The sequence below is a fragment of the Gracilinanus agilis genome, chromosome 2 (genome assembly GCF_016433145.1).
Source record: "Gracilinanus agilis isolate LMUSP501 chromosome 2, AgileGrace, whole genome shotgun sequence".
Taxonomy (NCBI): domain Eukaryota; kingdom Metazoa; phylum Chordata; class Mammalia; order Didelphimorphia; family Didelphidae; genus Gracilinanus; species Gracilinanus agilis.
This window is the reverse complement of record NC_058131.1, coordinates 569,082,023-569,105,817: the sequence shown is the minus strand read 5'-3', so window position 1 is coordinate 569,105,817 and position 23,795 is coordinate 569,082,023. Positions and strand designations below refer to the sequence as shown.

General features: G+C 41.5%; 1 protein-coding gene across 1 annotated transcript in view; it reads right to left on the bottom strand.

Moving 5' to 3' along the window:
* The window catches only part of ITGA11 (integrin subunit alpha 11), a 229,127-nt gene that overhangs the window by 14,892 nt on the left and 190,440 nt on the right, over positions 1–23,795 (bottom strand). Inside the window, exons 19-27 of the mRNA XM_044662398.1 lie at positions 23,673–23,758; positions 22,384–22,591; positions 16,210–16,308; positions 13,419–13,495; positions 9,165–9,254; positions 7,838–7,928; positions 2,268–2,381; positions 1,950–2,036; positions 350–460 (exon numbers count right to left, since the gene is read on the bottom strand). Coding sequence (XP_044518333.1) covers positions 350–460; positions 1,950–2,036; positions 2,268–2,381; positions 7,838–7,928; positions 9,165–9,254; positions 13,419–13,495; positions 16,210–16,308; positions 22,384–22,591; positions 23,673–23,758 — 963 coding nt within the window. The remainder of the gene's footprint in view (positions 1–349; positions 461–1,949; positions 2,037–2,267; positions 2,382–7,837; positions 7,929–9,164; positions 9,255–13,418; positions 13,496–16,209; positions 16,309–22,383; positions 22,592–23,672; positions 23,759–23,795) is intronic.

Here is a 23,795-nt window from a genome sequence, read left to right as displayed (position 1 = left end):
TGGTATGGTTAGAAGATAGGTTGTTTAGCACAGAGATTTGGTCTTATTCTTGTTGTGTACTCCACAATAGTGTGTTGGGTACATATTGATTGTTCAGTTAAGTGTGAATGAGTGGGAGGATGGAAGAAGATTGGTGAAGGGGATGGGTTTGAAAGGAGGCTTGTCTGGGATGAAATACTAGCCAAGAATAACCTACAAATAAGATAACCAATCCATGCAGAACCTAAAGAAGGGTCTATTCCTGGGAAACTGAGAGGGATCTGAATCTTCTTGTGGATTTACCATTCCTTAGCTGGATTAAGACTGCCCAAGCATGGAGTATAAGTCAGAGAGGAACTTGAGCACTTACTGCTTTGAGGGATTTCAGCCATAGATTCCCCAGGAGGTGGAAACTCATTTCCTGGTTGGTGGCCAGCTTCACATTGCATTTGATTGAAACAACATCTGAATTGCTCTGATTCTGAAAAGAGATGGACCCAGGGGAGGGCAAGTTTCATTGAATTTCAAAAATGTTTAAAATCCTACTCTGTGTAAGGCCTAGGTAAGGTCATTCTCTCTCAGTCTGGACCTAAGGCCCAAGGGTGTGAGGAGAAACTACTAAGTCAGTTATTCATCATAAGGACTCTTCCTGCATCTAAGAACCATAGAGTTAGGCTGAATAGACTTGATCTCAGGGTATGAGACCTGAAGCAGGACACCAGACAGTGGAGACTCTGGAGCTTATAAAGTCTTTTCCCCATAAATCCAGAATAATAAATCCATAATGGTAGATGCTTTTGTAGTAAAATCTGATGGGCACCATAAGACTCTGCTGGAGGAGGAATTTACTCTTGTTTCAATTCAGAGTCCAAATGGATAAGACTAGTAGCTTTTGGCATAGAGGCATAATAGCTAATATTTATATAATGAACTTTAAGGTTTGAAAAGTGCCTTACATGTATTATTTTATCCTCACAGAAACTCTGTGATGTAGGTCCTATTATCATTCTTATTTTACAGAGAAAGAAACTGAGGCACAGAGATGCAAGTAATTCAAAATAGCTCCAAGTTCATTATTCAAGCCACTGTGTCATTGCAGCTCTAAAAAAGGTACAAAATATTTGTGTTGGGAGACCTAATTTTAATTTCAGTGGCAGACCTAATTTGTAGTTCCTTAATATATAGTAGATACTTAGTAAATACATGTCTGCTGAGTTAGATTTTCTTTCTTTGCCTCAATTTCTTTACCTAGAAAATAAACCAATGATATATTCCCTATCAATATTACAGATATCACAAAGGTCAGAAATCCCTTTGAACATATGATATATTTCTGAGGTTTTTTTTTTCTCCTTCCTGGAATATCTGCCCTTTCCTCCTTTATTGTGTTAAATCCTATCTGTTCTAAAGCCCAGCCTAAATCCTACCACTACCATGAATCTATCCCTGATCTCACTGGCCCAAAGTGCTCTCTTCTTATTTATTATTTGTACTCCTCATATGGCATAAACTGTCCTGCATTAGGGGTATTGTTTCATGTTGGTATTAGTCGGAATGCCCCAGTTAGAGTTACAGAGACTGTTTTCTATTTTTTTGTATTTTTCAAAGAAAGTATAGCTTAAAGATGGAGACATGTTAGATGTATTTTTTTAAACTGTTACCTTCTGCTTAGAATTAAACATCTTGGAAGCAAGACTGTGTATTGGCTCCAAGGCAGAAGAGTGGGAAGGGCTTGGCAATGGGGGTTAAATGACTTGCCCAGGGTCACACTTAGGAAATATCTGAGGTCATATTTGAATCCAGGACCTCTTTTCCCCAGGCCTGGCTCTCACTCCAATAAGCCACCTAGCTACCCCACCTATTAGGTATTTAATTTGTATTTGTTGACTATGAGAAAAACAGCTTTTATGCTCAAGAAACAGATCTTGAGTCTACCACAGTCTACCCCTTTTTCATGGGAAGGTCTCTACCAGCTGTGTTGAGTAACTCAGGTCCTCCTCAGTGGGAGCTTGTCGGTAGTCAGTATTGTTTCCCCAGATGCTGCAGGTCGTATTCTCCTACACAGACACATAAAAAGAGACATACATGCAGGCTTACAACTAGGCTCATCAGACAGTTTTCTCACTTGTATCCTATGGAATAACCTAGGAGGAAATCCATCATGTTGTCACTTCACAGGTGGGATAGGGAGCAGCAGAGACCTTACTCCCTGGGCAAGGTTTGCTGACTCAGGAAAAGGTATTATGCTCACCGTAGACTGTCAGAGAGAGCTCCCAACAGAGTATTACCTGATTCGCAAAGAAGTCATTCAGCATCAGCAGCCGATTTCCTCCTCTTGTGGCAATGGGGACTATGATCTTAATTGTGATCCCATCAACTGGGAAAAATCCCAAGTTTAGGATCTGTCAAGAAAGGGAGAAAAAGTTTTTAGCATACTAGGCAATGGGACAGGGACTTGTGGGGGACCCTGAAGGAACAGTTCAGGTCAGACTGGTGAAGAGATGGATGGGGAGTGAAACAAAGGAGGAAGCATTATAGGACCATGATGTCTAGAGACTGAGATGTGGTCTTTAATTTCTACTGTGTGGTTTTTCCTTCTATTGAGTTGCACTGCTAACGATGGTGACATAATTGTTAAAAAATTATAACTATGTTATATTCCTTATGTGCATTTTTTAATTTGAACCTGTAAGTTTCATTGGTTTAGGGAGTTCCTGGTGAGAAGTTTTCTTTGTTAATGCAGCTCTGTACCTTTTTTTTTTAAACCCTTAACTTCTGTGTATTGGCTCCTAGGTGGAAGAGTGGTAAGGGGGGCAGTGGGGGTCAAGTGACTTGCCCAGGGTCACACAGCTGGGAAGTGTCTGGAGCCAGTTTTGAACCTAGGGCCTCCCGTCTCTAGGCCTGACTCTCAATCCACTGAGCTACCCAGCTGCCCCTTCTGTACCTTTTTTTTTTTTTTTTAAATTAAACCCGTACTTTCTATCTTAGTAAAAACTCTAGGCTAGGCAAACAGACTTAAGTAACTTGCCCAGAGTCAACCAGCTAGGAAGTATCTGAGGACAGATTTGAATCCAGGGCCTCCCAATTCCAGGCCTGGTGCTTCATCCACTGAGCTACCTAGCTGTTCCAGATCTCTACCTTTTTTACTCTGAGTAAGAAAGTGTTTTCCAGGGGCACTGAGAAGTTAAGTGACTTGGCTAAAACTCAAAAAATGGGATCCTCAAGAGTCACACAGGACTGAATGACATTTTTTAAAAAAACCTTTATCTTCCATCTGTGATAATGAAATTAAATCTGCTCTGCCTATCTTTAGATTTAATCACCAAAGGTGAGAACATCCCCACTTAATTCACAAGTTGGGAGGTCTGTGACCCATGTGTGCTAGAGTGAGTGACAAATCAGAATTGACTTACTGCCCCCTAAGCAGTCCTAAGAAAAGCGTCTGTTGTGATTGGACACATAAACTAAGAGGAAGGTGATGGCCTGGATAAATTAAGAGAACTTCCAGGGCTCGCCCCCTTTTTGGCTATTCTTGTTCATGTCTTGGACCTGAAAGAGCTCTGGCTGGGACCCTGAGACCTTGGTGAGACTGTTCTTAAATCTTTCCCTTAGAACTACATGTGGAGGGGGCCTAGAGACAGGAGGTCCTAGGTTCAAATCTGGCCTCAGACACTTCCCAGCTGTGTGACCCTGGGCAAGTCACTTGACCCCCATTGCCCACCCTTACCACTCTTCCACCTAGGAGCCAAAACACAGAAGTTAAGGGTTTAAAAAAAAAAAGAACTACATGTGGTGAGTGAAGAAGACTGACTACCTTAGCCTCCTGATGGGCCCTTGATTGGGAGAAGCCCTCGTGACTAAACCCCTTGTTAATTGACTTTTAGGCTCTCCTGCTGGGCCTCTAGAGCCAGTAAAGCCCAGACTTGAATTCAAATCTAGTTAGTTAAGTTAGATCTCTTACTCTACCCTCATCTCATCTCTCTACTTCCACTCTCTCCTATATTTTGTAAATAAATTACTAAAATCATTTTAGGAATTGGTATTTATGCAGTTCCTTGGTGACCACACCTTTAAATATTAATATATCCAATCCCAAAACCTCTTTTTCCCTCTTACATATATTAGAATTAATACTGTGTATTGGTTCCAAGAGCAGTAAGGACTAGACAATAGGAGTTAAGTGACTTGCCCAGAGACATATAACTAGGAAGTGTTTGAGGCCAGATTGGAATCCAGGACATACCAACTCTAGGCCAGGCTTTCAATTCACTGAGCCACCCAGTTGCCCTCTCAACAACACTTTTCTTACTGGACTGTGGTAGGGCTCAAATAAAATAATGAATGTGAAAATACTTTGTAACTAAAGGGCTAGCTAGACATTGACTAAACTTGTGATTTCACTGGAATAGGTAATTCTCAGATGAGGAAAGACTCTTTTCCTACTTTCTCTGAAACTTAGTGCCTTGATGAATTGTCTAGTGCACTGAGAGGTTTACGTGACTTATCTTGTGTCATATAGCCAATGTTCATTTGAGACAGAGCTCAAACTCAGGTCTTCTTGACTTCCAGGCCAGCCCCATATCCACTATTATTCTTCAAAGGGCAACCTAAGCATCAGCTACTATTATTATTCTCCATCACTTGTATGTCATCTTCCTGAAGGCCTCTGGCACAGGGGTGGACAGAGTAGGTGCTCATGGATAAAATCATAACAGAGCAAAGTGTTAAGCCCGGGCAAGGGCTCGGATTGACTTATAGATGATTGCTTAAACCATCTCCCAGTAGAACTGACAGAAATCAAACAGAAGATAGAAACAAGGCTACATCTCTGAGCATGAAGAATATGTGGAATGTGAGGAATGTCAAAGTCAAGCTAGTTAATTGTGCTAGAAGGAATAATGAACTAGAGGAATTCCATGTGAATTGGAATGACGTCCAGGATGTGATGCAGTGAAAAGAGCAGAGCCAGAACACTGTACACAGAGACTGGTACACTGTGGCAAACTGAATGGATTAGACTTTTTCTACTAGCAGCAATGCAATGATCCAGGACAATCCAGACAGACTTATGAGAAAGAATGCTATTCATATCCAGAGAAAGAACTGTGGGAGCAGAAACACTGAAGAAAAACATGATCTATCACATGGTTCGATGGGTACATGATTGGGGATTTTGGCTTTAAATGATCACTCTATTGCAAATATTAATAATATGGAAATAGGTCTTGATCAATGATACATGTAAAATCCAGTGGAACTGCCTATTGGCTATGGGAGAGAGGAAAAAGAAGGGGAGGGAAAGAACATGTATCATTTAACCAAGGGAAAATATTCTTAATTAATTAATTAATTAAATTTTAAAAAGATTAGAACTCAGGAAAAAAATCCCTCTTCAAAAAAAACTCAAGCTAGTTATCCTCTTGGTTATTGGAGGACTTTTCCATGTTTGCTCCTGGATGTGGAGGGAAGGCAGCATTGTTTTGGTGACATTTTGAAGAGTGTTGTTCATCCTTGTTCCAAAGAGGACCAGTGATATCATGGGATGATGTCTTGACTTGTGCATGAATTGGATTAAGGGAGGCAGAGTTGCACAAAGTAATCAGCCTCATTCTCTCCTCTAGTCATCCAAGTTCAGGTAAGCCATAAGTCAGGATGACTGGTGATGGGACATGGTGGATGATGTGGCATCTTCAGTGTCTGACCAAGCTCTATACACCCCACAGAACCTGCTTCACTTGTTTTCATGGCCTTTGGAACAAATTATTCTCATCCACCCATTCTTCACATGAGAAGTCTTTATGTGTTTGGGTAGACATACCCTAACTCACTGATGGGTTTGAGGCTTCTCAGTGTGCTGGCCTAATGGGTTTACTGGGATGTGGCCATGGCACATGCTACAGCTTCTTGGAGCCATTGATGAGAGCCGGGTGGCAGGTGAACTCCAGAGATGAATGAGCAGGGCCAGCTGAGTGGCTCAGTGGATTGAAAGCCAGGCCCAGAGTTGATAGGTCCTGGGTTCAAGTCTGGACTCAACACTTCCTGGCTATGTGTCCTGAGGCAAATCACTTAACCCCAATTGACTAGCCCTTTCCCATTCTTCTGCCTTGGAACCAATCTATTCTTTTTTTTTTTTTTTTAATTTTTTTAACCCCTTAACTTCTGTATATTGGCTCCTAGGTGGAAGAGTGGTAAGGGTGGGCAATGGGGGTCAAGTGACTTGCCCAGGGTCACACAGCTGGGAAGTGTCTGAGGCCAGATTTGAACCTAGGACCTCCTGTCTCTAGGCCTGACTCTCAATCCACTGAGCTACCCAGCTGCCCCCTGGAACCAATCTATTCTAAAACAAAAGGTGAGGATTTAAAAAAAAAAGGGGGGGGGATGAGCAGCCCTGAATAGGGTTCATACAGGAGTGCTGGTACACCAGAGCTGCCAGTGCTGCTTGTACCCTCTGTATACTCCCACAAGTGTGTGCATGTATCTCTGGAACATTACTCATCAACATATCATAGCACCCTGAGATTCTGATCTGAGCTTAGCTTTGTGGATGATAAAGTACTGGACTTGAAACTAGGAAAACTTGGGTTTAAATCTTGACTTAACATTTACTAGTTGTGTGACCCTGAGGGAATGACCTCAGAATCTTTTGAACCTCATTTTCTAATTTGTAAAATAGAAATATTAATACTTGTACAATTCCTTAGAGCTCAAGTGAGATAGTACCTATAATGTGCTTGACCAACTTTATTTTTAAAAACTTTAACATATCTTAATTTATTTCATTAAATATTTCACAATTACATATAAAAACTATTAACATTCATTTAAAAAACAACAACCCTTACCTTCTGTCCAAGAACTAATATCAGTTCTAAAGCAGAATGATAAGGGCTAGGCAAACAGGATTAAGTGACTTGCTAGGATCACACATCGAGAAAGTATCTGAAGCTAGATTGGAACCCAGGGCCTCCTATCTCTAGGTCTGGTTCTCTATCCCTTGAGTCACCTAGCTGCCCTTGTTAATATTCAATTAAAAAAATTTTGAGTACCAAATTCTCTCCCTTTCTCCTACCTCTCCCCTGTCCTTGAGTAGGCAGTGCTTGGCCATCTTTAAAGGGCTATGCAAATATCAGTATTTATCATCCTTATCAATAGGTTACTATGCCGGGGTCTTTTTTGTTGCCATGTTGTTTTCTTTAGTCTTAATTTTTTTTTTTTTTGCCAGAGTGGTGTGCCATTTCCTTTTCTGTTCAGTTTACAGATGAGGAAACTGAGGCAAAAAGAATTAAGTGACTTTCCCAGGGTCACACAATTAGTATCTGGGGTCAGATTTGAACTCAGGAAGAGGAATTTCCCTGACTCCAGGCCAGAAACTCTATTTACTGTGCCGAGCTGCTACTGGTCTTAGAGGCTTATAAAATGATACTGGGGTCTTCAGACCTATAAAACGAAGGGGCTGGATTAAACAATCTCTGTGGTTACTTCTTGGTCTGAAGTCTATGATCTATGAGTGTTCTTAGCCAAATAATGATGTCTCCATCTGGATCATTAAAATATGTCATTAGGCATTATTTTGGGATAGCATTTTGTGTTTTTTTCAAAGTAATTTCACAAATAATCTTTCTTTGTACCTTTACAATTGGCAGGACAGTAATAAATCTTTCTATTCTGGGGAAATTAAGACCCACAGAAGTAATTCGAGGTAACCTGCTCAAAGTCACACATCTGCAGCAGGGTTAGAACACTGATTTACTGAATCCCAAGCAACTGGACCAGGATAGCATTAGTACAGACTATGGGACCATCTAGGGATAGCGCCCCAGCCTCACATCCTTCATATTTTCCTTTTCCCCTGTCTTACCGTAAACGTGCAATGGAAAGGAGGGCCAATGCTGTTGTAACCCTCCAAGGAGCTGTTGGACTTGACTTCATAGCGGCTCATGCTGGAACTTCTATAGGGAAGTTCGACAGAATTGTTAGAATACTTCAAATCAGGCTGTTCCAGCATATGACGTGTGTGTGTGTGTGTGTGTGTGTGTGTGTGTGTGTGTGTGTGTGTGNCCAGCATATGGTGTGTGTGTGTGTGTGTGTGTGTGTGTGTGTGTGTGTGTGTGTGTGAGAGAGAGAGAGAGAGAGAGAGACAGAGACAGAGACAGAGAGAGAGAGAGAGAGAGAGAGAGACAGACAGACAGACAGACAGATGGACAGAAAGACAGATGGATAGACATTCTTGGGAATAAAGGTATGTATCTCCTCTTCCAAAGAGAACCCCTAAATATACCACCAATCAACAGAGCAATCCAAATAAACCCCAAACTAGAAGAATTAGCAATAATTTTTGTACATGAAAATTCTTTTTTTTTTTAAAATGCTTTAATTGCTATAAAAATGTGAGTTATCTAAGTGCTTCAAAAGACAATCAGACACAGGCAGATGAAGACAAAGCTTCCTCAGGGTTCCTTAAGAATACTGTGTCTATTTCTACCCTATTACAGAGCCCTTTGGCTGGTACCTAGCTAAGATTTCTCCAAAAGGTATTAGGAACTGAAGGCAAGGATCTGAGAGAGGGAGAAAAGAAATCTGAGTCCTTGATGCTTTAGTTCTTAGAGGGAAGGGACTCTATCTGTCTTCAAATTAGAAGATCCACAGGGAAAGGGACCATGTCTTCTCCTTTCTCCACAAAGCCCTTTGGTGTGAACCTCATATTCAGCACTCTGTCTAGTCACATAGTTTTGGGATTTCTAACTTCTTTTTTTATAAGAAGGTTAATCAATCAATCAATTAATTAAATTTTTTTTTTACCAATTACACGTAATAAATTTCCACATAAGTTTTCCTAAGTTATATAATTGAACTTATCTCCCTTCCTCCTTTCCTTTCCCTCCAGTGCTGGCAGGCAATTTGATCTATGTTATACATGTATTATCATGCAAAACATGCAAAAAATCCATATTGTTCACTTTTTAAGTGAGTAGTCTTATAAAACTGAAATGGAATTTCTAACTTCTGACCCTCCCAGCGAACTCTAATTTTCCTGTTAGGATGTCTTACCCCCTTACCTCTTCTGTTACATTATCGCATTGGGATAACTTGGTCTCTTTTAAGCTGAGACACAACTGTGAGCGTGCTGGGATGATGCTCTCCTTTTGGACCTGGGTGAGGGCGTTTCAGGGAGGATGATTTCATACCTGGTGAAAAGGATGTCAGCTTCATATTTCAGGTGGAAACTCAGGAGAGCTGAGTTATCTTCTTTGGTGCTTTCCTTCTCTTCACTGTCACTGAAATCAGAAGAAAGGAAACAATAATCAAGAGCTGACATCCCCTTCACATCTGGAGAGCCAGTCACTTCAGTGAGAGGGATTCAAGTCAGACAAAAGTAAGACCTCCCTGATGTTCAGGGCTGACAAATACTTAAAATGGTTATTGGAGAGGTTGAGCCATCTCCTGTTTAATGGGCTGGTTTAGTTATTTTTGGGAATACACTGGATCAATATTTTCCAAACTTTTCAGGCTATGATGTATCCATGAACTTTGTTGAGGGACACCCTGTTGGGGGAGATGTCACTTGGCTCCTACTCTAATTCTTCTAAACTCTTTGGTTCCCTTTTGGGACCTCTCCAAGACCAAGTCCCTCTCTCAACTTCATCCTACATGTGTCGCCACACAAATGGAGGCCTCACAATGTAATGAGACAAAGCAACGGATGAGGCATGGAGACATCTGTGGTCTAGACTTGCTTCTGCCCCTAACTAATGGTGCAAGTTTAGATGTGTTCTTTTACATCTGTGAGCTTCAGTGACCCTCATCAGAAAGTGTAGTACTTACAGCTTTGCCTATCTCAGAGGCTTACTGTTTCAATGATAATGAAAATGCATTTGCCAAGCACATACTATGTGTCAAACACTACTAACTTAGCAGTGATGATTAAATAAGATAATATATGTACATAAAAGTTCTTTTTTAAAAAATGCATTCATTGCTATGTAAATGGGAGTTGTATTATTACATATATTTACTTAAGTACTTAAGGAAATGGGAGCTTCTTTCAAAATTCTTCCACATCTCAGTAGATGGTTTCATGAATTACTGTGGTAAAAGAAACAAACACCCCTCCCCAGCAACAACCACTCAACGACAAAAACTAATTTAACGTCTATTAATCCAAATCAAATTGCTTACCATATCCGAGATGGGGATTACATGTAATTAGGAAAATAAAATCTCTGAATAAAAAAAGAAAAAAACCCTAATTTATGACTTGGTGCCTAGTTTTCCAGTCACAAGTCTCTGAACTTTGCTAAACTGGTCCTTGGATGATTAGTTTATCAGTGGGCCTTTACTCAAAGCCATTCCCACTTGAGAAGAACTATCAAGGCTGGTACTCTACTGGCATAGCCTATGAGAGTCCAGGATTACTTTCATGTCAGGAAGAGGTATCCAAAAAGGTTGACAGTGATGGATCACATCCAAAATATAAGAACAAACAGTGGCTCCTGTCAACAACAAGGGAAACCCTCCTCACCCCTCGCTGAAGTCCTTGAATTGGCATTATAATCATATTTCTATCTTGAGAGCTAATTACTCCTTAGCTTCATTTCAAGGGTCAGTACCTGAGAACTTGACTAAACTTTTTATTTTATTTTATTTACAGATAGGTACAAACAGAAAGATGGATAGATAGTTGATCAGTCATGTCTAACCCCCTATGGGGTTTTCTTGGCAGAGGTCCTGGAGTAGTTTTCCATTTCCTTCTCCAACTTATTTGACAGATGAGAAAACTGAGGCAAAGAAGGTTAAATGACTTGCCCAGGGTCACACAGCTGTTAAGTATCTGAGATTGGATTTGAACTCATGAACATGAGTCTTCCTGATTCCTAGCTCAGTGTTCTATCCACTGCACCATCTAGTTGCTCCTTGACTAAACTTCAAACTGTGAAGTTCAAAAATCCTTGCAAGAATTCAAACAGATAATTTAATTTCTCTTGGGAATGAATAAAGGTAAGTACTGCTCCCCCAAGAAAATCCCCCAAATGCAATACCAACCAACAAAGTAATCCAAATAAACCCCAAATTAAAAGGATTAGCCAGGACCATAGAAGTGCAGAGGGGGTCATTTAATTTAATTAATGAATTGGCTAGTTTTGTTTCTTTATTGTGTCTGGTCTATATCTTGGATATATACATAGAGGCAAAATTCACTTTTGTATTTTAATTTTTCATAAAGGAACTGTTTCCCTCTATTCCTCTCCACCAATGATCAGAAATGCTTTAAATCATACATAAATCATTCATAATTTGGCCTCAGGGTCAAATTGAAATTCCATGTAATAATTAGTTTTAACTACAGACATGAACTCAACATGCTGTTATGTGGTTGTTCAACCTTTGACACCAAATCTGTATGGAGTATTTTGTTTTTATTTTACAAATTAAATTACAGATTGGTGGGAAAGTCTCGAGGAGAATCACAATAGTTTATAATTATCTCTAGCACAGAGGGACTTCTCCCCTCCTTCAAGAGGGGTAAGGCACATTACTGCTTGAGATAATCCATATGAAGCACTTGGTAGACCTTAGAGCATCATATAAATATTAGCTATTATTTTTACGAGAAAAGCCAATTTATTACTTAAGAGAGATTTATGGTTTTTGCAACTAGTTAGCTACCTTGGGAAAAGTTAGGCAGGCAAACACACACATACACACGAAAAGTTCATCAGCCCACTCTCCATGCATACTATACTCTATGCATTCACATAGCTAGGAAATCTTCCCTCTCCCTCTAGAATCTTCCCAGTAGTAGGTAATTCCTCATGGGGTATATTTTCAGTGTCACCCCAGCTCAGAAATATCTCCTCCACCTGTTTGGTGACTCTGGGGAATTGATGAGGGTTGAGACTTCAGGAATTGAGGAGAAGTGCCCTTGGAAAAAGGGATTCAGCTAATGAAACGCATTGTCATCTAGAAGTAAATAATCTCATTTCAGTGTGAGCTTTGTTACAGGGAAGGGAAGAGAGGAAGTTGACTCTGGGATTGTAAAGAGTATGGGGAAAGTGGAGGGCGGTGTTGAAACATTGGGGAGGACAGAAAGGGTCAGTTGAACTTTGCTTGTTTTACAATGCTGCTTTGGGCCAGCCCTGACTCAGTGAGTGTGTATGTGTATAAGCCCTGTGTCCGCTTCCCCCAAGTTCTGTTATAGCCTGTTAGCATTGTGGACCAACTGAGGGTCAGATTACAGCCTCCAAAACAGCTCCACCCAGGAAAAGCTGGATATAGCATCAACACACACACACACACACACACACACACACACACACACACACACACACACACACACACACACACCCGTCTTACCCACTGTCATCAATCAGCTTTACATCAGGCTCCTGCTGTAATAATAAAAAAACACTGATAGGACACACAGCAGAAAAGCCTGTTCCCCTAATTACATGTTGGTTATTGGATTTAAAAAAATGCAAATGTTCATGAATTCCAGTATTGGAGAACATGAGGTCTTGAGGTTCAAAACTCAACTCTTCTAGGCTGTCTTTTTAGGCTAACGCTAGTGTAATCCCATAATATCTGTTACCCAAAACCCTTTTTTTCTAACCAACACCCTTTTTGAAGGGATATCCAATGGGAACTAAATCCCTAGAGGTGGACTGTTAGATTTTCATTCTGAGCATTTACACTTTGGAAATCAAGCAAACTACAGATCAGAGCTTGATTTATTATTTTGTTGATTACCTAGTTTTATAAGTGTGATGGAAGAAAATGCAGATTAAACTTAAAGTGTGTACACAAAGAGCTGGTGGTTAAACACTTTCCAAAATACTGTGGCCCTTTTACAATTCTCATGGTACGATTTTGTGAGATTACATTGTCTGTCTTGCCTCTACCAGCAGACAATCAAGTCTTTGTGAGCTGGCAGGAAACATGTCTGTTCTGTGCAGTTGTTGTTCAGTCAATACACAGCTAATAAGTGTCTGAGGTCAGATTTGAACTCAGGATGATTCTTCCTGACATCTAAGCATTATCCACTGCACCACTTAGCTGCCTCTGTTCTGTGTAGTATAGTACACTGGAAAGAGAAAGAGATCTAGGTTCAGACTTCAGTGCTTCCATTTATTAAAAGTCACCTAAAAATCACTGAAATTCTCTGAACCTCATTCTCCTCACCTGAAAAATGAGGACAGTAGTACTCATACTATCTTCCCTAAAGAGTTTCTTTGAGGCAAGTTCTCTAGAAACAGTGAGTGGGTTTATGAACTTCCTCTGTGTGTGTGTGTGTGTGTGTGTGTGTGTGTGTGTGTGTGTATTTCTGTTTGTACCTCATGCCTACTACAGGGAATATGGAGTGAGATCTGGCAAACATGTGAAGAGTTTTAGAGATCTGGAATAAGCAGAAAGAGCTTGGGGCAAGCAGAGCATGACTCCCTGACCTGCCAACTGTCAGGAGGATCTCCATATTCTGAAGAAAAACCAACTTGCTGAACTCGAAATCCAGGCGGAAAGCTCCCTGGAGAAAGAGGAAAAATACAATTCAGAGCAAGCCTGTTAGGAAACCAGAGATCCCTAAGGCCCTTGACTTAGTATCTAAGAGACTAGAGCTGTGGTTCCATTGTATATTCCCAGCTTCTTCTCAGAGAGGGGCTGGGACTAACCCTTGTCCTGCTGTCCCAGCAGTGCATCCCAGCCGGCTGGGAATGTACTGGATGAGGAGAGATAATGGCTTGAAATATGAATAGGGCGTTTGGGAGGCTGCCAGAATGGTTCTTAGGAGCCAAAGAAAACAGCTACTGAGAGGGGGGCTTTCTTGACTGTTCCCCCTCTTTTTTTTAAGAGCAAAGGGAAATAAGGAGAAAAATTGGCTTCAGAATGTCTCTGTGTGGGCTTCATAACAGTTGGGATATGGTAATGATCACAGGATCATAGGATTTCAGAGCTAAAAAAAACTAAGAGATTATCTACTCTACCTTTTCTTATTTTATAGAGGAAGAAACAGAAGCCTGTAAAGGTGATGTGATTTGCCCCAGGTCACTGATAGATCATGGAATGAAGACCTGGAAAGGACCTTAGAGATAATTTAGTCCAACTCTTTTCATTTTACAGAAAAGGAAATTTAGGGCCTGGGGAGCTCAGGTGATTTTTCTATCATCACACAGGCAATAGGTAATTGAAAGGCCTCACAAATTTTCTGAGTGACTGAGCTAAGTCAACATTTCTTGGTCTATATTTTCCTCTCTATAAAATTGGGAGGCTGGGCTGGATGACTTAGGAGCCTTTCTATTTTTAAATCTGTGACTTATGATCAAACTGAGATTACCACCCATACCCTCTGACTCTGAGTTAATTGCAAGGAGTTGATTGTGGAGATGGGACTGGAATCATGTCTTCTCAGTCCCAATCTTTTGCTTTTCCTTCTATAGGGAAGACTGTAAATGGTCTGATTGAGACATTCTCTTGTTGAAGATGCTTCAGTGGCTACTCTTTTGGGTCTGAGATAAAAGTTTCTTTGTTTGGCATTTAAAATCCTTTACCTTCTCCTTCCTGTCTTTCCAGGCTGTTATGAATTACTCCCCCTTACTCAATCTATATTCTAGCCAAACTGGCCTTGCTGCACCCTGGATCTGACAACCCATCTCTTGCTTCTGCTGTGCTCTTTTACACATTCCTTTTCCCATACCTGGAACAGTTTCCCTCCATGAAACCCTTACTTCCCTTAGAGGTTTGATTCCGGTGCCTCCTTTCCTAAGACTTTCCTAATTCTTAACCCTCAATTTCTTTGCATTTATTTTGCATAGGTTTTGTATATACGTATCTATGTATATATTCTATACCTTAGTAGAAAAGACTGAACAATAACTTCCTGACTCCAGGCCTGGCTTTCTATCCACTGTGCTACCCTGCTGCCCCAGGCTTCAGAATACCTGGTGAGAATTCCCTTCCATCTTCCTCCCCTCACTGAACAGCTGTTTTAGAATCTGGTGAAGACAGGGACTACTGAGCTAGATATTCTGACCCTGGATCTCTTCTTTCAGCTCTATTTTCCCAAGAAATAGTTCCATTGAAAACTCCCTAGGCTCTCTATCCCTGATCCTGTGTCTGGGTGACAAATGCCAGCTCAACCCTGCTTTCTCCTCAACTGCTTCTCTCCCTCTGAATTTGCCACCTCCTTTATCCCTCTTCTTCATCCCTAAATGCAAACAGTTCAGACAGCTGTGATTTATTTCCCTCCTGACTCTGTTTTATAAGGCAGTACTATGAGTCCAAGCTGTTGTCTTCCTCCTTCTTCTCCCTCTTTTTCATTCCATGCACAGCTCATTCATTCAGGTTAATGAAATATTCTGTTCTACCACTGAGTCCATCCTGTTCCCTTCCCAGGAGGTGCCCACAGGGGCCTAAAAGTGCTAATGAGCCTCCCTGAGGGGCTTCCTTCCATGGACAAGTGTAAGAGCTTAGGAAGGGTGAAGTTTAGCAAGGGGATTGGGAGACAGGGGATGATTTAAGAATAATAGATTTCATACTATGGAGTTTATTGGCCTTCTGGAATTTGGCTGATTTATCCTCAAGTCTTGCTGCTTTTATAGAACAATGTCAAGAAGACCAGAGATTGGAAAAGTAAGTATATTTCTTTTAGGCCAAGAAAGAAAGGACTCATCCTGGGGGAATTGGAGGTAGGGATAAAAAGAGGGTTTCTCTCAAAGGATGAGGAGGCTTGTGGTAAGGGGGAGATTGTTCTGTTGCCATTTGTGGGGAGGGACAGAGTAGCAGTGGTCTGAACATAAGACCTCTCTGTTCCATGTCCTGGCCTTCCCAAGGATGGGACTAGCCTTTTTTTCTGTTGAATATTTCCAATTTATCCTGTATGTATCTTGTTTGTACATAATCATTTTCATGTCTCTTTTTCCTCTTCTTCTACATAGCTGCCCTCTACCCTCCTCCCCCGCCCCCATTAGGGACAAGGACTGTCTTCTGACTTCTTTAGTATTCCAGTGATTTGCACAATTCCTAGCACACAGTAGGTGCCTTTGAACTGACTGGCTGGGAGGCAAGTTCTTAGGAGGACATCTCCTAAGATCCTCTGGTCATCTGAAATGTCCTTACATGATCTAATGATAAGAAAAATATTTAAAAGCTTTAAAAGCACCTCCTCTTTACGAATGTCTTTGACTGTCCACTCTCCCAGCCAAATCCCCACCATCTTTCTCCCCTTCCCCCCAAGTTTTTTACCTTGGCTTTTGCTTTGAAAAATGGGTAGCTGACATTGCAGACTTTCTTGTTGATCCTTCTCTCCTCGTTTATGCACTCAATGCTGCCATCTGAGTCATCCTGTGGTATATGGGGGTGGGGTGGGGTGGGGGTATAGTTGAGGAGAAAAGAATCAGACCCTGATTTTAGTCTTCTATTCTTTTCCCATCCTGGGCCGAATCCTGAAATGGTCCTCCAAATGGTCCCTGGGATGAGAGCCATTCTGTCCAGTATAACTGGTTGGAAGTCAGGATGGAGAATATAGAAATCTAAGGGCAAGGGAAGCTTGTGACCTCTGGGGTACTGGAGAGGCAGCTTGCTTAATTCTATTTTGGCCTGGGTCAGGATCATCCTCAAGGATGTAGGAGATTGCCAAGGGAGACACATAGAGAGATATAAAATGTGATGCATGCAAGGAGATGGCTTGAGAAAGAGAAGGTGGATTGACAAGAACAAAAATTCAGAAAAAATGGAGACGGGACCTGCTTGGAACTGACCAGATCCTTATGTCCAAGGAAGATTCTCCTGCCTCCTTGTTCCTCCTCATTTGGCTTGTGTAATGTTTATAATCACTTTTCATCTTCAATTGTGAAAAATTAGAGGGGAAATGAACCCATTTCCTTGCTTGCTCTTTCTAAACATTTCTGTGCTTACTGGGGAAGGATGATAACATTTTGGGCCAAGATGAAGTTTAGGGGTTTTGTTAGCTAGATCCCTCTTGGAATGGCGATTTGCCTGGGGCAGGGCAAAGAAGGGTGGGATTTGTCAAAGGAGAGTTCATTAGAAATGTGAGTCCATTTCCCTCCTGGTTGATCAATCCAAGAGTTTGTCAAATTTTTGGCAGATGGTATCAAAGCTGACATCTGCTGATGATAAACTCTTGGGTTGTCCTAAAGAAGCAGTGGCTTAGGAGTAGCTAGGTGGCTCAGTGAATTGAGAACCAACCAGGCCTAAAGATGGGAGGTCTTGGGTTCAATTCTGGCCTCAGGCATTTCCTAGATGTGTGACCCTGGGCAAGTCACTTAACCTTCATTGTCTACCCCTTACCACTCTTCTGCCTTGGAACTGATACACAGTATTGATTTGAAGATGAAAGGTAGGGGTTTAAGAAAAAAAAGAAGCAATGGCTTGTTAAGCATCTAGTACATATGGTACAGCAGGAAGGAAGGGAATAAGAATGTGTTAAGAACCTAATATGAACCAGGCATTTTACAAATATTTCATTTATCCTCATAGAAATTCTCTGAAGTGAGTACTATTTCCATTTTATAACTGAGGAAACCGAGGCAGATAGAGGTTGTGACTTGCTCAGGTTCATACAGCTAGTAAATATCTGAGGTGGGATCTCATATCTTCCAGACTCCAAGCTCAGTACTCTATTCACTGCTCCATCTAGTTACCTCAGAAGAAAGATGACTGACCAGGGAATTGAGGTCTGGGTTCCAGTCCTGGCTCTGTCACTGACTAGCAGTGTAGGCAAGTGACTTCTTCACTTTTTGCCTTAGTTTCCTCCTCTGTAGAGTGAGGAGATTGAATGAGATGGCAAGCCCTGGCAATTTATGGTTCTCAAAATGGCACAGGAAGGTCTCATTATCAATTAAAATATCTGCGGAGGTCCAGCCTCTCAATGTTCTGATTTTCCAGCTTCCCACACCTCTTTTCCTTCCTCTTCTCTGCTGCCTCTTTGTAATCTCCCATTCTGTGAAGACCCACACAATCTATCTGGCTGGGATGAAGCCTGGGGTTAGGAGCTGGGAAGAAAAGAGAAAGCATGCTGTGGTGCAATGGATAGAGTGCCAGATATGGAATCAGGAAGACTCAAGTTCAAATCATGGGACACTTAGCCACTTTCTGATTTAGTTTCTTCATCTGTAAAACTGGAGTGACATTAACATCTAGGTCGCCATAAAATGTGTGGGTGAAAGTGAAGGGAGGAAGGTAGGATGGTAGGATGGGAGAAAGGAGAGAGGAAGATAGAAAAAGGGAAAGGAAGGTAGTGGTCCCAGCCCCAGCAGGAAAACTGACCAGAGCCCTCAAATGAATGATCAGAGAGCAACTTTAGGGTTTGAATAGCTAGGTTTTATTTTAATTAGAAAGGGAAAGGTCTAGGGAAAACTAGGAGGTAGGAAGAAAGGGAAAAAGGCGCCAAGAGAGAGATCAGGGTCTCAGGGTAGAGAGATATGCTTCCAGGGTGGAGAGCAGACCCTCCTGGGTAGAGTGAGAGCAGAGCTCAGGGTCGAGAGAGAAAAGGTGCCAAAGTTTCCCTTTTATACTTTCTCCGACACCTCCCACAAAGGAAGTGGGAGGTGTCAGGGTAAATTGTAACAGAGAGAGTCCTGGGAGACATAGTCTTCCAGGGCGTACAACTATTTCAAATGACACATTATGAAGATTAAAAACAAAATGATATTTGTAAAGTGCTTTGCAAATCTTTAAGTACTATATGTTGTTGAGTCATTTTCAGTTCTGCCCAACTCTTCATGACTTCATTTGAGGTTTTCTTGGCAGAGATACTGGAATGGATTGTCATTTCCTTTTCCAGCTTATTTTACAGATGAGGAATTGAGGCAAAACAGGGTTAAATGACTTGCCCCAGGTCTCACAACTAGTAAATGTCTGAGCCCAGATTTAAACTCAAGAAGATGAGTCTTCCTGACTCTAGGCCTGACATTCTATCCCCTGTGCTACCTAGCTGCCCAAAGTACTATATAAATATTAGTTATTGTTGTCTTATTGTCATTATGCTGGTTATGAAATCACTAGCAATTGGAAGAAGAGCTTAATGGAAGAATTTTACCAAAATCATACAAAGTCAGCTGTGTTCTGATGGTTCCAAGTGGGCTTTTCATCTGTGCCTTTTGAGATCTACTTTCATATTTGGGTGCATAACCTGATTTTTAGAGAATATTCACATGGTGTGTTTTCTGCCTTACCCATAAGACCAAAGGTCCCTGAGGGTAAGGGCTTAGTCTCCCCAGTAGACTGAAAGCTATTAGGCTGAATACTCTTATCTTCCCATAAGACCAGAAGCTCCTGAAGGCTGGGGCAGTGGGCCCAGATCTCAAGAGGCCAGGGGGCCAGGCAGAAAGAGGATGGAGTATGTGAGATTAGCATACTCCAACCAGCTATCAAAAAGAGGCCACAGTGAGTTGAGTATATTTTCCCTTGATATAACCCTGAGTCAGATTTTTGTTGGGGTGAGCTCAAACCAGCCAGTTGATTGTTAAAATTTCAGTGTGAGTGGTTATTCATTAGAAATCAGTGAATGCTACAAATTAGGGTTTTATTGTCTAGACTTAACAAAGAGGTGATGAAAATATTAATAATCCAGATTAAATTTAAAAGTGTGTTGTGTGTATGTTTTTCTTTTTGAGAGTTGGTTATTAAACATTTACCGGCACACCCCTTCTCTGAATTCTATGGAATCTTGAATGGCTGTTGGTTTCTATCCTGACTCTTTTGTGGTCATTCTGTCTGTGTCATGCTCCCCTCGTTCCATGACTGTAGATCTCCAGTTGCCGACACAATTTATATACAATTTATATTTACATTTCCTCCCCTCCCATACACCTGGAGGCTAGGATACCAGAGCTGTCCACTAATTTCCTTCTGCCCTCCCACTGCACTGGGAAAAGATTTGAAACCCAGAAGACTAGACGTTCTTTAGGTCAGAGACTTTGTCCACCAGCAGACTCAGCAGTTCTTAGGATACTTGAATTCCTACCACTACCATTGGATAGGAAGTCAAGGATCCAAGGCCAGTGACAGCCAGACATGGGGTTTGGTTATTGGTGTTTTAGTAAAGTCCAGATCCAGCCATTTGGTAGTTAACAGCTGTTTGCAGTAAGTACAAGGAAAGGGATTGGAGACCAAGATTAGAGGCAAGACAAAACAGAGGTCAAAGTGTTATACTGAATTCAAAACTATGAAATGCATTTTTTTTTAGATTTTTTTTTAAACCCTTGTACTTCGGTGTATTGTCTCATAGGTGGAAGATTGGTAAGGGTGGGCAATGGGGGTCAAGTGACTTGCCCAGGGTCACACAGCTGGGAAGTGGCTGAGGCCAGGTTTGAACCTAGGACCTCCTGTCTCTAGGCCTGACTCTCACTCCACTGAGCTACCTAGCTGCCCCCTGAAATGCATTTTTGAGATTCTACCTCACATTTATTAGACTGACAGAAATGATAACTGATTGAGGGACTGTGGGAAAACAGGTATATTAGTACACTGTTAGTGGGGCTGTGAATCAGTCCAGCTATTGTTTGTTTTTTTTTAAACCCTTACCTTCCATCTTAGAATCAATACCTCCCATCTCTAGGCCTGGCTCTTAATCCTCTGAGCCGCCCAGCTGCTCCCACCCCAGGCCTGCTACTCTGGAAAGCAGTTTGGAATTATGCCCACAAAGTGACTAACTTGTGCTTCCTCTCTGACTCAACTATATTTCAAAGAAATCAGATAAAGAGGGAAAGGATCTGTTCTTTTCACACAAAAGTATTTATAGCAGCTCTTCTTGTGTTAGCCACCCCCCAAAAAAGGAAACTAAAGGGGATATCAGTTTTAGAAAATAGCAGAAGAGATTGTGGTATAGTAATAGAATGGGATATTATTGGGCCTCAAGAAATGGTGAAATGGACAGTTGTAGAAGAAGCTGAGAAGACACTGAATCACCTGATGCAGTGTGAAGTGAGTAGAATTAGAGCAGTTTATACAATGATAACAACATTATTGAGAAATCAACTTGGAAAGACTTCAGAATTCTGATTAATGTACAAGGACAAGCCATTAGTCAAAAAGAATGACAATGAAGTATACCTCTCACCTCATGAGCTTAAAATGTAGAAAGGGGCATATAGACTTGGATGTGGTTAAAATGGGAATTTGTTTTGACAGACTTTGTAGATACATATTGAGGGATTTGTTTTTCAGGTTTAATTTTTTTTCTTTGGTTCAAGGAGGAAGAGGGGTAGGAGGAAGGACATATTAATAAACAAAATTTGTTACTTGAAAAATAAAATAACAAACTATTATTTAAAAAAAACAAAACATCCTTAGAGTTGTAGAAGATAGAGCCAAGCTAGAGGGACAGCTGGAACTGGGATGTCAGAAATGCTAAAGCTAGATTAGAAATCATTGGCAGAGGCAACTAGATGGTTCAGTGGATAGAATGCCAGGCTTGGAATCTGGAGGTCCTGCGTTCAAATATGGCCTTACACACTTCCTAGCTGTGTGACCCTGGGTAAGTCACTTAACCTCAACTGCCTAGCCCTTACCACTCTTCTGTCTTGGAACTGATATTTAGGATGGATTCAAAGACAGCAGGTAAGAATTAAAAAAAAACAAAAACCAACAACTCATTGTTATCAGGCAATCAAAAGAGGATCTGAGAAAAAAAAGCTATAGGTTCATTGGCATGTGTGGAAATATATGCATAAACATGTATAATATAGACTAATGTTGAAGTTGTGCCACAAAAATTAAGGTGTTGCCTAACATAATGCATGCCATTTATTGCTGCGCTGCCCAGTTCTTGTTTGCTAAGACAGGAATCATGTGCCCTTTTCCTGAATGTTCCACAGACTCTGAATTGGAAGTGACCAACCTTAAAAGTCTTCTAATCTAATCCCTTTATTTTACAGATTAGGAAACTGAGACCCAGAAAGGCTAAGCCCCTTGCCTATATTCACTCAGGTAGTAAGTAGAAACACTGGGATTCAAATGCAGACTGATTCTCAGTCTAGCACTCTTCTCACAGGGCCCCATGACCCTTGCAGCATCCCTTCCAAGGAATGTCTGACTCCCAGGCTGCTGGGAGGGGGCCAACCTTCTTGGTGCTTCTACCTTATTTGCTTTCTGCCTTACACAGGTACCCAGGATGGATGTAGATGGTGTAACAGTATTTGAACAATCTAGGAAGGCCTTCTTACTTGAGGACAGTTGCAGAACGGTTTATTCCATAGATATGTAGCCTGATATATATATATATGATAATATATCACAAAATGAGATTATATATAAAGTGCTTCGTAATCCTTAAGCACTACATAGATATTATCATTATTATGTTCTTATAAACCTAGGGATGAGGGTAGGGCCCTGCAAGTCCTGAATCTTTCCCCAGGGGATCCCCTAGGCTTTAGCAACAAGTCAAGGTCTTACCTTCTGAATCAAGCTTGCAAACTGCAAGTTTCTTGAGTATGAAATGTTTAGAACTGTGCTATAAGCATTCTCTCCCCTGTTCTCCAGGGTGGCCTCTATTGCCACACGTCGCCGTGTGCTCTCTATGATGAAAATGGATGTATCAAAGGACAGGGTGTAGGCAGAGCACTCTGGCTGGGTCTTTCTCAGGACTCTCATGCAGTACTCCCTGCAAGAAAATCAGAGCATCAGGGTGCTGGGTCCAGGAGGAAGTGTGAGTGAGTGCAGGGCATGATAGCTCAGGGGGTAATGGGGGAGGGAGACTGAAGGGACTAGTAATGGTGGAGGGTTGTGAGGGACTCTCCCTAGGTGACTTGGAGTTAATAAATCTGCCTAGTGCAAAGGTACATGCGCCTTTCCTCCCTCTTAGTCATCATCGTGGGAGGAGGGCCATAGCTCTGTTGGGGATATTCCATTCTTACCACCCTGCCATGAGCCAGTGGGTGAGAATAATTCCTTGGTTGTTAAGGGAAGAGAAGAGGGAAGGAAGAAGTAGCAGAGAAAGAAGAGAGAGGCCCCTTGCTTCAAGGTCCAGCCCATGGCCACCTCCTTTAGGAAGCCCTCTTTAGTCACTTCAGCTTTCAGTGATTTCTCCTTTCTCTGAGTGCCTAGAGCATTTAGTGTCCATACCATAACACCGGACATAAATACTACCTTTTATTATTATTTACCGGTAATCCCATAGGGCATAAAAGCTTCTGGGAAGTGGAGTTTTTTCCATTTGGAAGGAGAGACTGAAGGACTATAGAGGTGAGACCCACACCTGGACATGGAGTCCTCCTCTGTGATAGCTCCCACAGTCAACCATCCTTCCATCTGACCATTTACTTCCCAGCAGCCTCCATTGCCAATATGGAAAAAAAACTGTTTCAGCTCTGTAGTTAGATATGACTTTTTCTATGCAACCAATCTCAGATGCTTACCAGCTATGTGACTGGTCAAGTTACTTTTCCTTTCTGAACCTCAGCTTCCTTATCCCTAAAATGAGTGGTTTGAACTCATTGTCTAAAATTCCTTCCAGCTAAAAATTTATGATCTTATGACTGGGTACACAATATAGACATTCAATAATGATTCACTGAATAAAACAAATATATGGATGAGCAAAAGAATGAATAGATGGAGGAGGAAGATGAGGAAGAGGGGGGACACAAAGCTCTACCTACTAGGAAGAAGAGTCAGCTACTATAAGCTGCTGGCAGAAATTGTGAGAGAAGCAGGAGGAAACCCTGCTCTGGTGAGCTACTCACATGGCAGTGGGAATGTCACTCTGGGCATCTAGGACCAAGTCAGGCACACAGTGTTCATCCTCGTTGCACCCATTCCAGAAGGGTACCTGAATCAGAGGGAAAGAATGTTGTGGATAGGAGAAC